The 16,642-nt window shown below is 48.3% G+C and overlaps 1 protein-coding gene and 1 long non-coding RNA gene across 2 annotated transcripts; both read left to right on the top strand.

Annotated features, from left to right (window-relative positions):
* Positions 1 to 846: 846 nt before the first annotated feature.
* Positions 847 to 4,885, top strand: LOC311578718. Its single transcript, XR_014772941.1, has 4 exons — positions 847 to 889; positions 1,165 to 1,235; positions 2,306 to 2,419; positions 4,606 to 4,885. It is a non-coding gene; the product is annotated as an uncharacterized lncRNA (long non-coding RNA).
* Positions 4,886 to 11,854: 6,969 nt separating this feature from the next.
* On the top strand, positions 11,855 to 15,410 carry LOC311578717 (lymphocyte antigen 6A-2/6E-1-like). The gene is made up of 4 exons (XM_084748750.1): positions 11,855 to 11,898; positions 12,171 to 12,241; positions 12,668 to 12,784; positions 14,857 to 15,410. The coding sequence occupies exons 2-4, from the start codon at positions 12,172 to 12,174 to the stop codon at positions 15,144 to 15,146; spliced, it is 477 nt and encodes a 158-aa protein (XP_084604876.1). The 5' UTR covers positions 11,855 to 11,898; position 12,171; the 3' UTR covers positions 15,147 to 15,410.
* Positions 15,411 to 16,642: the final 1,232 nt, after the last annotated feature.

Below are 16,642 nucleotides of genomic sequence, written 5' to 3' on the forward strand. Positions count from 1 at the left end.
TCTGAGCCTTTATTTGTAAAATAGAAGGACCAGCAAGTTCCAGTTAAAACAACACACAATAAGGTCATTCATCCTCTGTATTGACTGTCCTGTGCTATGAAAAGCATGCATGGCTCCAGCCATGAGATGCCAACACCAGCAGCCCCAGAAGGTGCCCAAACACATCAGATATTGGTTAACATGTCCATTCCAGCTGTCAGTTCTTGGCTCGGGACTTTGTGGGCACAAAACCCTATTGGGTGCTTGCTCACCAGAACCAGGCCTCAAGCACTTAACAGGTGCTTATCTGCTTGTATGAAAGAGGGCAAGGGGGCTCTAATCCACTGAACCCTTAACCTATATTTAGAAACAGGGAACAGCCAGGTCGTGGAGCCAGCATGGGTGGCTGCAGCAGTGTCTGCCTTTCATCCAGCACTCAGGATGCAGAGCAGGCAGATGTCTGTGAGTTTGAGGCTAGCCTGGTTTATAGGCTAAGTTCCAGGACAGCCAAGGCTACACAGAGAAACCCTGCCTTTGAAACCAAGAAGAAACTAACCCAAAACAAAGCAAATCAAAAAATTAAACAAACAAACAAACAAACAAACAACAACAAAAACAAAACAAAACAACAACAACAAGAAATACCAGGTAAGGGCCAGGCAACCTGCCTCCATCCCTTGCTATACAAATAGCACCTCCTTGACTGCTTTACATGTCTGCCTTTTCCATGTAAGCAAGAAGCCTTGTCAACTATTAGGCTATGACATTGCTGGCCTGGAGGAATTCAGAAAACCCTTCCTTTTTAGGAAACCAGGTGGAGGGAGAAGCGGGAGGGCAAAGAACTTATATCAGCCCATATGTAACTAGAAGTTTCCACTGTGACTTCAGCCTGGTCACAGACAGGAGTGAGGTGAGGTATCAGGCTGGGCTGTGGGGTGGCAAGCAGAGGGAAGGGCCCTCAGGATAGCGCTGGGTGGGAGCTTGGGATTAGGAAGGGAAGCTGGGTGGTGGTGGAGAAGCAAAGCAGGCAGATATCTGTTCCTGGGGAAACGTGTGGAGGTTTGGAGGGAGGGAGATTGAATGCCTGAGCCTGTGCAGGGCATGGAGAGCCCAGGGATGTGATTGGGGGCTGTTAACTGGCTCCAACTTCTAAGGATTCGTCTGTCTGCTCACCCCTTCTCTTAGGATGAACAGTTCCCAGGCTATGAAGTCCTGTGTGTTCATCCTGCTTGTGGCCCTACTGTGTGCAGAGAGAGGTGAGTTGGAAAATGAGAGAGAGGCAGGATGTTCACAAGGAGATTTAAAAAAGGACCTGAGAGTTGTGGGTACACTTGCCTTTTTATTGTGCCCAGGACCTGACCTATGTTGGGGCCAGGGCTTGCCCTTAGGGATTGCTCTGTCGTGCGTGAATCCTCCTGTGCTGGGGTGATTTCCTGGTTCTGTAAAGTAGCCAGCGCCGGCCTTGCAACCTTCAGCACAGGCAGGTCAGACTTTGGACTTCATCACCACTACCTTGAGTAGCCTGGGTGAGATAGGGTAGAAGATGACACTCCTCAGGACCCATAGCATGAGAAACAATATTTGCACCTTCCAGGCACTCTCTGAATCCTAGACATGCTCCAGCTACCAGGAGGCACTGTCCGCAGACTACCCTGCTGCCCTTAAACATAGCCAAGTCCCTGGCCTGTTTGCACACCAGTTGTCAGAGGCTTTTTTACCTGTTACAGCTGCCAAGCCAAGGAGTTTAGAATCCTTAACTCTCATCATTTGACCTTTTTCTTATGTCCCAGCCGAGCTACATGAAGGTCCAAATGCCAGAATAAATGACTGTACTCTAAGAGGCTCTGGGCCCGCAGATACCCCTATACTTTTAGTTACATCTGTCCTATGGGAGGTCTGATGGTGAGCCTCAGCTTTGAACTGGCTGGGGGAAGTCCAGTGCATGTCATACCCCAAGGGCCAGGGGCCAGCTCTGCAGGGGAGGATGGAGGAAGGAGGGCAGAACAGCCTTCCCCATCAGCTGGTCCTTGTGCTACCCAGTACCTACTCACTCATCCCCTCATCATGTCTTCTGACATCAGCTATCTCCATCTTCCCGCTATGGTGACTGTCTCCCTAATACCTCTTGGGGTCCAGGTCTCTCCTGTGGGGCTGGCTAGGACCCAGCATATTTGAACCAGGGGCTCTCGACTCACTGTTCCCTTTGGTGGAGTGTTCTTGCTCTGTCCTATAGACCAGCAGCTGTGTGGAAATAAAGCCAATGTAGGGGAGGGGTCTGGGCGAAGAAGTCCATGCCCTGGCCCTCATGTGTTGGCTTCCTTCTCAGCTCAGGGACTGCGCTGCTATGATTGCCAGGTCACATCTGAAGCTTCCTGCAATATAGTTATCTGCCCCTACCCTGATGGAGTCTGTGTCACTCAGGATGTGGAAGCCACTGTGGGTGAGTTCCCTGTGGTCCCTATGAAGATGGGTGTGGTGTGGCTTGGAAGAAAACATCTCGGCACTTGTGGACCAGTTATTTATAAACAATATAGGGTCTCCTGGAACTGAAGGGTCTCCTGGAACTGAAATGGGGCTCCTGCAAAGTGGGAGTTGTGCCCTGGGGTCCAGGAATGTGCTGGAAGGTGGTCCTAATGCAGGTTGTCCCTGAGGAATTCATGGTTGTCATCATCTTCCTCCCCATCCCTCACCAGTGCAGCCATGAGCTGCTCCTGTCCCTACTCTATGTCTAGGATCTCACTGGCTCCTGAAGGACCCAGAGACCTGAGAGCATTTAGTGAGTCTTGGCATTTAAAGAAGGAATTTGGAGTTTAGGCTGAAGGAATGAGCCTGGAATGTTGATGGAAAAGGGACCTTGGGACAAACCAGATCCCTGGAAGTGTCAGCATCCAGGCATATCCTCCAGATTGACAAGGCAGGAGCAGACCCACCCTCTACTCAGTTTCCTGTTTCCTTCTGCAGGCTGAGGTCTCCTGGAGCAGATCTCCTAGGACCAAATGCCTGGGGGAAAAGCTGGAATCTGAGAGGCCAGCTGCCTTTCCGCTATCTCAATTCATGATCTTACACTGTGTCATATCTCTCTCTCTCTCTCTCTCTCTCTCTCTCTCTCTCTCTCTCTCTCTCTCTCTGTATGTGTGTGTGTGTGTAGTGGATGCATATGTGTGCATGTATGTAGACTGTGGAGGACAGCCCTAAGTATTATTATTAAGCACTGTCTAAACGTATTTTACTTTATTTATTTGTTTTATGTGTGAGTGCTCTATCTGCATGTATGCCTGCATAGAGAAGAGGGCAACATATTCCAGAATGAGATTCCATGTGGGTACTGGGAATTGAATTCTGGACCTCGGGAAAAGTGGACAGTGCTCTTAACCACTGAGCCATCTCTCCAATCTCTTTTCTGTTATATTCCAGAAAGAATTATTGATTTTATTTTATGTGAATGAATGTGGTTCCCCTAGAACCAGAGTTATGGATTCTTGTAAACCATCGTGTGGGCCTAGGGACCGAACCCTGGGCCTCTGTAAGAGCAACAAGTACTTTTAACTGCCCAGCCATTCCTCTAGTGGCAACCATCTCTCACTGGGATCTGATGTTTGCCATGTAGGCTGGGCGGCTGGTTGAGAGCTCCTTGGACCTCCTGCCTCCTCCTCAGCACCGAAATCATAATCAGAGCTACCATGCCTGATTGTCTCTTTACCTGGGTGCTGGGCATTGAACATGGCACCTTGGGCTTCCATGCAAGCAGTTCACTGGTGGAGCCCTCAGCACAGTGCCTGTAAGTGCATGTGTGTATATACATGTGAGTGCACATGCACTTGCAGGTACAAGGGTATGGAGCCTAGAGGTTGATGGGTTTCTTCCTTGACAATTGTTTTCTTTACTGAGGCAGGGTCTCTCACTGAACCCCAAGCATAGAGGTTCAGCTAGTCTATTCAGTGAACCAACTTCAGGGACCAGGCATTTTGTCTCTTGAGCACTGACTGAGATTACAAGTAGGCCACCATACTGTGTATGGTGTCACAGGCCTTTAATCCAACAACTAGGGACGCAGAAGCAAGCAGATCACTGAATTCAAGGCCAGCCTGTTCGACAAAGCAAGTCTGGGAGAGCCAAGGCTACACAGAGAAACCATGTGGCAATAAAATAAAATAAAAAAATAATAAATTTAAATTTAAAAAAGAAAAGAAAAGATAAGAAAAAAAGACAAAAGTCAAAGGCAACAAAAACCCAAAAACCAAGTAGGCCACCATGCCTGCCCATCTATGAAGGGCTCTGGTGGTTGGAACTGGGGTCCTCACAGTAGGACAAGTAAGCAGTTTATCCACCAAAACACGTCACCAGCCCATGATTTTGTTTGTTTGTTTTGTTTCTTTACATTGTGTCTCACTCTAGCCCCAGGATGGCCTGGAACTCCCCCATGTGGCTCAGGTTGCATTAGAACTCATAAAAATCCTCTTGCCTCCATCTTCCAAATTCTGGAATTAAAGTATGGCCACCATGTCTGGCTACAATGTGCCTTAGAGAGAAGGCTGGGCCACCCAGGCCTGGTGGCATGTGCTCCAGACTTTGGCATGCTGAGTTCTTCCTGCATAAGCTGTGAGGTCACTCCTTGATGTCTTGCAGGCTCTCAAAAAGTGAAAACAAGAAGCAAGTACTGCCTTCCCACCTGCCCTAAGATTTCAAATTCTCTTGAAAATATCCAGAACATGGGTACTGACTTCAGCAACGAGATTTCCTGCTGTAAGGAAGACCTGTGCAATGCAGCAGTTCCCACTGGGGGCAGCCAGAACCCTGGCAGGGGTGCTTCTGTGCAGCCTGGCCTCAGTCCTCCCACAGGCCTTGCTGTGATGACACTTCCTGCTACTCCTGCCCTCCTCCTTGTATCCCAGTGTGTAATCACTCTTTCCTTCTAGTGATGTATTGAGGGTTATGGGTGATATGTGGAGAGGAATAGGGTATGGGGCAACTTGTCTCAAGTATTTTTCTAGTCTCTGCTCCCTGCTGTGTAGGTGTCCATTTGCCTCTTGGGCTTTCAGATCTGGACCTCCTGGAAAGCCATTTTCATGCTTTCCTTTGCCCTGGATGCAGGTGGACAGCACAGGGAAGAGGCAGAATTCCAAGGTATAATACCACCACTGTGGACGCATAAGTCTCTAGGATCCTTTGGTCTTCCCACACATACCACTCAATTACCCTCTGTTGAGTCCAATAAACAATTTGCTTTCCCAACCAAGATCTCCACTTTTCTTTTGCTACACCGAGTCCACTGAGTCCTGCCTGCCAGTCCACAGCTCTGCCCTCTCAGCCAGTGACATAGCTCTCTGTCTCCTGTTACCCAGCGTGGAATGTGGTACCACTTGGTTTGGGTGGACTTCCCTCTGGGCTGATGCTGGGGGCAGAGGAGGGTTCCCCCACTTCCCTAAGGCACTTGCTTCTGTCGGAAAAGGGGTCATCCATGCACATAGTTATGGTACGCATGTGCAGAGACATACACCAAGACAGAGAGAGAGAGAGAGAGAGAGAGAGAGAGAGAGAGAGAGAGAGAGAGAGAGAGAGAGATGGTACTCAGGTTGTGCTTTCTCCACAAATCCATTTCTTGGGTTCTGAGAAAGAAGTGCATTTAGAATTCTAAAGGTTCCTACTCTGCCTTAGATCTTGATCCAGGGCTTTGAGTTGGCCCAGCTCAATGCCATCTATGAATGGCTGAAGCACATGAAGGGGCTGGTCCTGCAGATCCAAAGCTGCAGGGTCTCCGTGACACCAGGCAACAACAGGGTACCACAGAGGAGTCCTGGTGAGGATCCAGGATTGATGACCAGTGACTTGGTGCACTGATCATTTGCAGGTAGTTGCTTGAGTAAAAGTTATACCATGTCACAGAGATCTGCCTGCCTCTGCTTCCGGAGAGATGGGTTTAAAGGTGTCACCACCACTGCCCAGTTAAAAAGCTTAGGAGTAAAATCATGAGCAGTGGCAAAGTAGGTTTTCAGAAGACAAGGGAGCAGTAAGGAAGTACAGAGAACTCTCAAAACCCACAAAGAAACAAACAAACAAGCAAACAAAGCAGCAACCACCATGATTAGGGAGGGTTAGGGAGGGTTTGAGTATTCCCCAAAACAATGAAGGTCATGGGTTGGAGCAGGTCAGGTTCCAGGAAACAAACAGAATTTTTTTTTCTTTTTAAGGATTTATTTATTTGTTTGTTTTTTTGTGGATACAGTTCTTTGCCTTCATGTACACCTGCACAGCAGAAGAGGGCATCAGATCACATTATAGTTGGTTGTGAGCCACCATGTGGTTGCTGGGAATTGAACTCAGGACCTTTGGAAGAGCAGTCAGTGCTCTTCATCTCTGAGCCATCTCTCCAGCCTCCAGACACTTACTTTCAACAAGACATCATGATGGCAGCTGCCTTCACACTGGAGTCAGGCAGGTTCCTCAATTCCTCCATGACTTATGTGACCCTGTCACATTCTTCACAGGGGACTGTGACACACTACAGTTTGTGTGAAGGTGACAACTAACTTTCCCTGCTCAGAGGCAAGGACCTCAAAATGGAGCAGTTTGGCTTCTTGTCTCTGACAACCAGCCCTGCACTGCCCCATAACCAGAAATGCCCTTGGTTCTGTCAGGCTCTGTCCTGGCTGAGGGCCAGAATTACCAAAAGTGTTGAGGGGCACAGGGCTGTGTCTGCTTTTGCTTTTATTCTTGTTCACCTTTCAGGTAATGACTGATGCTTCCAGAAGTTTCCCATAGTTGGATGCTTCATGGGCCCCTGGAGATGTGTGCAAGACTCCAGTCTGGACCCCGGATTAGAGAGGAGAAAGAGTGTCTTGTGGGAGGGGCAAGTGCACTGACCATCCCATCCTCATGTCTCCACAGAGTGAAGGCCCATTTCATCTAGATCTGGACCCTCCCTGGCAACCCCCTCTCAGGGATGTGCTCCTGCTGTGTGGTGGCTCTGCTTGCTGAGCTCACCTGCAATACAACAACTCTCTGAAACTCACCCTTGTGATGACTGTGAAATTCATTGTTCGAGGTCCTGGGACAAGGGATCCAGAAGCCATTAGCCTAAGTGGCTTTAGTGGCTGATTGTCTGGGACCTAAATGCTACCACCTTCCCCCAGTTATGCTCCCTTGAGACTAAAAGGCTCTATTTCACTCTGTTTCGACTCCACATTCTGTAGGGGAACCCTACTGTTGGAGGTTGCAATCTACCATATCCGGGCAGAATGGAATGCAGGTTTCCCTTTCCAGCAGATGGCTTCTCTGTCTCTGCCTGATGTCATCTGAAGAGTGTCTCTAGGCACAGATGCACATCTGGAATATGACCTTTGACACAGTTTCCTGCTAGCACTCTCCTCTCTTTGCCCATAGGATAATTAACTACTGTGTTCTAGTTCATATGAAAAGACAATGCTGTCCCATGCAAATCAGGCATCCCTGGCACTTCAAGCCCTAGCCAATCATGTACATCTACCCTGAGAACCCTCTACCGAACCCCAAGAATATATGGCCTTTGTCCACTGGAATGAAGTTGAGCAGTCTCAATGAAGCTAGTTCCGGAAACTTGCTCTCTCATACTGATGGGCACCCTCACTCACTCTCACCCCACTAAGCCCTGCTTGTCATTTCACTCCCTTTGTCCTTAGGACCAATAGCCAATGATCCCTGGGTGTGGAGAGCCCCAAATATTCTAAATTGCCCAAAAGATGATGAAAGGACAAAGATTTGCTCTTGCCCCTCCCTTGGAGTGTTCATCTTTTTACCCAGTGGTTCTTAATCTGTGAGTCACGGCCTCTTTGGGGTCACATATATGATATCCTGCAGGCCATATGTGTACATTGTGATTCATAATTGTGGCAAAATTACGTTATAAAGTCCAAGGAAATAATTGTGTTGTTGAACACAAACAAACAAATGCACAGACATGTGTTTATTTCTCTGTTCTGATGCCCTGATTTCCCAGCTAGGAAAGAGTTAATTAATTCTTAGGGGAGGGGGCAGTGGTATGTTTGTATAATCCTACTTTTGTTTCTACCCAGGATCAGAGGCCAAATTTGGATCTTCTTTAGGCCAAAATTTCCCAAAAATAGAGAGATAAAAGAACTAACTAAACCTCTAATCTCAGCACATGGCAGTCAGGAGCAGCCAGAGCTCTGAATTTAAGGCTAACCTGATCTACATCACTAGTTCCAGGATGGTCTGGGCTATCAGAGAAAACTTGTATTGACAAACTAAAAGAGATAGAGATAGAGATAGAGATAGAGATAGAGATAGAGATAGAGATAGAGATAGAGACAGAGATAGAGATAGAGATAGAGAGACAGAGAGACAGAAAGAGACAGAGACAGAGATATTGATTCACCCCAGGAGACAACTGTCCTTCAGTGGCTTAAGCAAGGCCCCCCCACTGCTGCACTCCTTCCTGTATTTGGTATTTCCAACTTTAAGAAGGGATGACTGTGAAAATTAGGCTATTGGAAGGGAATTGGGAGGTGTGGTCCAGAACTGATCATGATGGTGGGACTTTGCTCAGGGACTTCTTAGACAGCTAATCTCTTTTTGGTGTTTGAAGAGTTGAGGCTGTTTAAGATAAACAGAGGAAGTGAGTTGAATCTTCCTCAGCAAGAGACTCATTAACGCCAGCAGGCAGCACAGCACCAGGTTAGAAGTTTGGGTCTTGTCAATGTGTCTATCTACTGGTAACGTGCTTGGAGGATAGAGGTGATGGTGGATGCGTTTTGGGGACCCACACTCAGGTAACATGTAACCCCTGCTATAGGACTGCAGGTGGGGAGGGACAGTCATGTGACCTACGCTACTTAACAGAGGTCACCCATTCTCTGTGGAGAGGAATGGCCTTGGCTACTGTCTGAGCTGTTCCATGTGTCAGTAGTCAGACCACTGGCTGAGTTACAAGGCAGAGGAGAGGGCTGGGTGTGGTTTTTGTTTTGCCTGTAGCCCTCTCTGCTTAAGACCTGGCTTCTCTAACACAAGCCTGACACCACCTGGTGCCTTAACTCTGGGTGGAGGCAAATAGTAAGATTCTACAAGCACACTTTGCCTCTCCCTTAAGAGTCAATCTCAGTGGGTCTGTCCATCACTTGGACAGCAGTCCACCACTAAGGAGAGCTGGATCCCTGCAGTGGTGTTGGTGGGAAATGGAGGACCCATGAGAACCCTTAGTTTAAGAGTCATAGATAAACAGTGTGTGGCGCAATGGTTATAAGACCCTTTCCTCCAAGAGAAGGTGACGGGCATATTGCTTTCCTTGAGTAGAGATAACTTTAGCCCAGTGGTCAGGAAAGTGGAGTCAAAAGAGAAAAACAGGCACACATCTGTGATAATGGCCAGAGCTCCTGATGCTCAGGAGGGGGTCCTTCATCTCAGGTTCCAGCCATTATTCCCTCCAGCTACAGGTGATCTCAGAAGATGCTAGAATATAGAAGAAGTGGAAGATTAAATGAAAGAGAGACTCTGATAAAGTTTACATGGTAGGGTAAGACTTCCTGGTGATGTAGCTGCTTGGGGGTTATCCATAGTTCTGCAAGTGACCTCACCCATGCTCTGTAAATAAACCACATAAGCTCATGGTCTTACCAAGGTGAATTTGCGTGGAGTTGTAACTTGGGTCTGTCATTGATGCCCTATGTTTGTTGGCAGGCCCTTGCTGTCTGAGACTCTTTGCATCGCCTCTACTTAGGTATGCATGAGCTGGTACCCAAGGCAGCATGTGAAGGAGATCCATAGAAAAGTTTTCTTGCTCTCTTCCTCCCAGTACTGTTCTGGGGTCTGTGGTATGGTGGTGAATTGGTTGGCTTGCCTTATAGATTGCAGGGTACCAAGGAAGGGATTTTGTCTTGGTGCGAGGCTGGAGGCTTAGAGAGTGGCAGAATTTTATCAGAACTCTTATTTCTTGCATGAATTCTGCAGAGATGGCATCAAGGCTGTGAAGTAGCCTGGGATTTGTCATTCAGTCCTTGAGAGGTTGAGCCCCCTGCTGCTTGATAACCCCAAATTTATCCTGCAGTGCCTCTCTTTCTTCCATCAATCATCCCTGTACGTCAGTACACTGACACTGCAGTTGAATATACAAATGTGGGACCAACCAGAAGCAATAGAAAGGATGCAACTCCTATGTCTGCCCTGTGGCTTGCATCAGGAGAATCTGCTGGGTTCTCTGAGCCTCTGGCTTCCTTCCCTTTGGAGATGTCCTTCCCTGTTAAAGTGGATGTGCTCAGAGTCACTGACTCTGTGGTCCTCTTTGGGATTCCATTATGCTCTGAGCATACCTGTTCTTTTGCTGTTGTGTCACCTCAGGATGCTCTTCCACCTCAGGCCTCTTTTTGTGGCCAGCATTTTTTCTCTTATCAGTATCTCTTGCAGGCACTTAAGCGAGGCCACTCACTGGACTGTAAGCTCCCTGAGGTTAGGGAACTCAGTCTTTGTCTTGCTGTGGGGCCTTCCTGCTCCCTCCAAGGTTGAGCCACAATGCAGTCAACTGTTGGGTAACTGGTGTTGATTCCATTCTTGGAATACCATGTCACAAGATAGTGACTAAACACCAGGGAGACTCGTGTCCTTTGTGGGACACCTTGGACCTGGACTTCATAGTGTAGGGACATGCTGTGTGCCAAAATGCATTGCCAGGGAAAATGAATGTCTGGCTTCCTCACAGAGGCTTCTGCAAGGCAGGGGCTCCCCACTCTAGACAGCAGTGGGGACACCTGTGACAGGATATTTATCTCAATGTGTTGAGTCTATGAACTATAAAGCTCTTGCTGTGGATCCCAGTGTAATACCTGAGATAGAATTACAAATCCCTGTTTCTTGTGGTTGAGCCCTAACACACCTTTAATCCAAGAACTGTTTACTGCAAATAGGTTATCTAGGTGTGGGACACTAGCCTCACACACACCTTCACCCAATAGCATTCTGGAAGCCTGAATTAATAAAGTTGACCCTAGGTCAAGGGACAGAGTAAGAAACCAGATGACAGGGATTAAAGACTAGGAAAAACTTTGAGATGAGGAGTTTTTAAGACAGACTGTAGAACTGGAAGAAGTCTTTGGTGCTTTCATAGTGAGCATTCTGAGGCCTTTAATAGCAGGATGTAACCAGAGTGGGAAAGTCATCTCTGTGAAATCTCTGCCTTTCTTGAGTCTTTATTGGTAAAATAGAAGGACCAGCAAGTTCCAATTAAAACAGGACACACCAAGGTCATTCATCCTCTGTATTGACTGTCCTTTGTTCTAAAAAGCATCCGTGGCTCCAGCCACGAGATGCCAACATCAGCAGCCCCAGAAGGCACCCAAACACATTAGATACTAATTAACATCTCCCATGCCAGCTGTCAGATCTTGGTTCAGGACTTTGTGGGCACAAGACCCTGTTGGGTGCTTGCTCACCAGAGCCAGGCCCAAATATTTATTAGGTGCTTATCTGGTGGTTTGAGAGAGGGCAGGGGGCTCTGAGCCACTGAACCCCTTAACCTATATTAGAAACAGGAAACAGCCTGGTGGTGGAGCCAGCATGCGTGGCTGCAGCAGTGCCTGCTTTTCATCCAGCACACAAGATGCAGAGCAGGCAGATGGCTGTGAGTTTGAGGCTACCCTGGCTTATAGAGTAAGATCTAAGACAGCCAAGGCTACACAGAGAAACCCTGCAAGCTGCCTCTTTCCCTTGCTATACAAATAGCACCTCCTTGACTGCTTTACATCTGCCTTCCCCATGTCAGCAAGAAGCTTTGTCACCTCTTAGGCTATGACGTTGTTGGCCTGGAGGAATTCAGAAAACCCTTCCTTTTTAGGAAACCAGGTGGAGGGAGAAGCGGGAGGGCAAAGAACTTATATCAGCCCATGTGTAACTAGAAGTTTCCACTGTGCCTACAGCCTGGTCACAGACAGGAGTGAGGTGAGGTATCAGGCTGGGCTGTGGGGTGGCAAGCAGAGGGAAGGGCCCTCAGGATAGCGCTGGGTGGGAGCTTGGGATTAGGAAGGGAAGCTGGGTGGTGGTGGAGAAGCAAAGCAGGCAGCTATCTGTTCCTGGGGAAACGTGTGGAGGTTTGGAGGGAGGGAGATTGAATGCCTGAGCCTGTGCAGGGCATGGAGAGCCCAGGGATGTGATTGGGGGCTGTTAACTGGCTCCAACTTCTAATGGTTTGTCTGTCTACCCACACCTCTTAGGATGAACAGTTCCTATGCTATGAAGTCCTGTGTGCTCATCCTGTTTGTGGCCCTACTGTGTGCAGAGAGAGGTGAGTTGGAAAATGAGAGAGAGGCAGGATGTTGACAAGGAGATTTTAAAAAGGACCTGAGAGTTGTGGGTACACTTGCCTTTTTATTGTGCCCAGGACCTGACCTATGTTGGGGCCAGGGCTTGCCCTTAGGGATTGCTTTGTGGTGTGTGAACTCTCCTGTGCTGGGGTGGTTTCCTGGTTCTGTAAAGTGGCCATTGCCAGCCTTGCAACTTTCAGCACCTCTTGGGGTCCAGCTCTCTCCTGTGGGGCAGTCTAGGACCTGGCATATTTGAACAAGGGGATCTTGACTCACTGTTCCCTTTGGTGGAGTGTTCTTGCTCTGTCCTATAGACCAGCAGCTGTGTGGATATAAAGCTGATGTAGGGGAGGGGTCTGGGCGAAGAAGTCCATGCTCTGGCCCTCATGTGCTGGCTTCCTTCTCAGCTCAGGGGCTGCGCTGCTACAGTTGCCAGAATGTCACATCTGATGCTTCCTGCAATATCGTTTCCTGCCCCCACCCTGATGGATTCTGTGTCACTCAGGATGTGGAAGCCACTATGGGTGAGTTCCCGGTGATCTGTATGAAGATGGGTGTGGGATGGCTTGGAAGAAAACATCTCGGCACTTGTTGTGGACCAGTTATTTATAAACCATAGCTCCCCTCCCCACAAGTAGAGGACTCCTGGGGCCGGAATGGGGCTCCTGCAAAGTGGGGGTTATGCCCTGGGGTCCAGGAATGTGCTGGAAGGTGGTCCTAACGCAGGCTGCCCCTGAGGAATTCATGGTTGTCATCATCATCCTCCCCCTCCCTCACCAGTGCAGCCATGAGCTGCTCCTGTCCCTACTCTATGTCTAGGGTCTCACTGGCTCCTGAAGGACCCGGAGACCTGAGAGCATTTAGTGAGTCTTGGCATTTAATGAAGGAATTTGGAGTTTAGGCTGAAGGAATGAGCCTGGAATGTTGATGGAAAAGGGACCTTGGGACAAACCAGATCCCTGGAAGTGTCAGCATCCAGGCATATCCTCCAGATAGACAAGGCAGGAGCAGACCCACCCTCTACTCAGTTTCCTGTTTCCTTCTGCAGGCTGAGGTCTCCTGGAGCAGATCTCCTAGGACCAAATGCCTGGGGGAACAGCTGGCATCTGTGAGGCCAGCTGCCCTTGTATGCATGTATGTAGACTCTGGAGGACAGCCCTAAGTACCATTCTTAAGCACTGTCTAATCTTATTTTACTTTATTTATCTGTTTTATGTGTGAGTGCTCCATCTGCATGTATGTCTGCATAGAGAAGAGGGCAACATATTCCAGAATGAGATTCCATGTGGGTGCTGGTAATTGAATTCTGGACCTCGGGAAAAGTGGACAGTGTTCCTAACCACTGAGCCATCTCCCCAATCCCTTTTCTGTTATATTCCAGAAAGAATTATTGATTTTATTTTATGTGAATGAGTGTGGTTCTCCTAGAACCGGAGTTATGGATTCTTGTAAACCATCGCGTGGCTCTAGGGACCGAACCCTGGGCCTCTGTAAGAGCAACAAGTACTTTTAACTGCCCAGCCATTCCTCTAGTGGCAACCATGTTACTTTGAGACAGGATCTCTCACTGGGATCTGGTGTTTGCCAAGTAGGGTGGGCGGCTGGTTGAGAGCCTCCTGGGACCTCCTGCCTCCTCTTCAGCACAGAGATCATAAGCAGAGCTACCATGCCTCGTTGTCTCTTTACCTGGGTGCTGGGCATTGAACATGGCACCTTGGGCTTCCATGCAAGCAGTTCACTGGTGGAGCCCTCAGCACAGTGTCTGTAAGTGCATGTGTGTATATACGTGTGAGTGCACATGCACTTGCGGGTACAAGGGTATGGAGCCTAGAGGTTGATGGGTTTCTTCCATGACAACTGTTTTCTTTACTGAGGCAGGGTCTCTCACTGAACCCCAAGCATAGAGGTTCAGCTAGTCTATTCAGTGAACTTATCTCAGGGACCAGCCATTTTGTCTCTTGAGCACTGACTGAGATTACAATTAGGCCACCATGCTGTGTTTGGTGGCACAGGCCATTTATCCAGCCACTAGGGAGGCAGTAGCAAGCAGATCACTATGAATTCAAGGCTAGCCTGGTCTACAAAGCAAGTCTGGGAGAGCCGAGGCTACGCAGAGAAACCCTGTGGCAAAAAAATAAAATAAAATAAATTTAAATTTAAAAAGAAAAGAAAAGATAAGAAAAAGACAAGAGTCAAAGACAACAAAAACCCAAAAACCAAGTAGGCCACCATGCCTGCCCATCTATGAAGGGCTCTGATGGTTGGAACTGGGGTCCTCACGCTAGGACAAGCAAGCAGTTTATCCACCAAGACACCTCACCAGCCCATGATTTTGTTTGTTTCTTTAGACTGCGTCTCACTCCAGCCCCAGGATGGCCTAGAACTCCCCCATGTGGCTCAGGTTGCATTCGAACTCATAAAAATCCTCCTGCCTCCATCTTCCAAATTCTGGAATTAAAGTATGGCCACCATGTCTGGCTACAATGTGCCTTAGAGACAAGGCTGGGCCACCCAGGCCTGGTGGCATGTGCTCCAGACTTTGGCATGCTGAGTTCTTCCTGCATAAGCTGTGAGGTCACTCCTTGATGTCTTGCAGGCTCTCAAAAAGTGAAAACAAGAAGCAAGTACTGCCTTCCCACCTGCCCTCCGAATTCAAATTATATTGGATATATCCAGAACATGAGTACTGACATCAGCACCGAGATTTCCTGTTGCAAGAAAGACCTCTGCAATGCAGCAGTTCCCACTGGAGGCAGCCAGAACCCTGGCAGGGGTGCTTTTGTGCAGCCTGGCCTCATTCCTCCTACAGGCCTTGCTGTGATGACACTTCCTGCTACTCCTGCCCTCCTCCTTATATTCCAGTGTGTAATCACTCTTTCCTTCTAGTGATGTATTAAGGGTTATGGGTGATATGTGGAGGGGTTAGGGTATGGGGCAACTTGTCTCAAGTATTTTTCTAGTCTCTGCTCCCTGCTGTGTAGGTGTCCATTTGCCTCTTGGGCTTTCAGATCTGGACCTCCTGGAAAGCCATTTTCATGCTTTCCTTTGCCCTGGATGCAGGTGGACAGCACAGGGAAGAGGCAGAATTCCAAGGTATAATACCACCACTGTGGACACATAAGTCTCTAGGATCCTTTGGTCTTCCCACACATACCACTCAATTACCCTCTGTTGAGTCCAATAAACAATTTGCTTTCCCAACCAAGATCTCCACTTTTCTTTTGCTACACCGAGTCCACTGAGTCCTGCCTGCCAGTCCACAGCTCTGCCATCTCAGCCAGTGACATAGCTCTCTATCTCCTGTTACCCAGCGTGGAATGTGGTACCACTTGGTTTGGGTGGACTTCCCTCTGGGGTGATGCTGGGGGCAGAGGAGGGTTCCCCCACTTCCCTAAGGCACTTGCTTGTGTTGGAAAAGGGGTCATCCATGCACATAGTTATGGTACGCATGCGCGGAGACACACACCAAGACAGACAGAGAGAGAGAGAGAGAGAGAGAGACAGACAGACAGACAGACAGACAGACAGAGATGGTACTAAGGTTGTGCTTTCTCCACAAATCCATTTCTTGGGTTCTGAGAAAGAAGTGCATTTAGAATTCTAAAGGTTCCTACTCTGCCTTAGATCTTGATCCAGGGCTTTGAGTTGGCCCAGCTCAATGCCATCTATGAACGGCTGAAGCACATGAAGGGGCTGGTCCTGCAGATCCAAAGCTGCAGGGTCTCCGTGACACCAGGCAACAACAGGGTACCACAGAGGAGTCCTGGTGAGGATCCAGGATTGATGACCAGTGACTTGGTGCACTGATCATTTGCAGGTAGTTGCTTGAGTAAAAGTTATACCATGTCACAGAGATCTGCCTGCCTCTGCTTCCGGAGAGATGGGTTTAAAGGTGTCACCACCACTGCCCAGTTAAAAAGCTTAGGAGTAAAATCATGAGCAGTGGCAAAGTAGGTTTTCAGAAGACAAGGGAGCAGTAAGGAAGTACAGAGAACTCTCAAAACCCACAAAGAAACAAACAAACAAGCAAACAAAGCAGCAACCACCATGATTAGGGAGGGTTAAGAAGGGTTTGAGTATTCCCCAAAACAAGTCAAGGTCATGGGTTGGAGCAGGTCAGGTTCCAGGAAACAAACAGAATTTTTTTTTTCTTTTTAAGGATTTATTTATTTGTTTGTGTTTTGTGGATACAGTTCTTTGCCTGCATGTACACCTGCACAGCAGAAGAGGGCATCAGATCACATTATAGATGGTTGTGAGCCACCATGTGGTTGCTGGGAATTGAACTCAGGACCTTTGGAAGAGCAGTCAGTGCTCTTCATCTCTGAGCCATCTCTCCAGCCTCCAGACCCTTACTTTCAACAAGACATCATGATGGCTGC

This window comes from Acomys minous (genome assembly GCF_964271855.1).
Source record: "Acomys minous genome assembly, chromosome: 12".
Lineage (NCBI taxonomy): Eukaryota > Metazoa > Chordata > Mammalia > Rodentia > Muridae > Acomys > Acomys minous.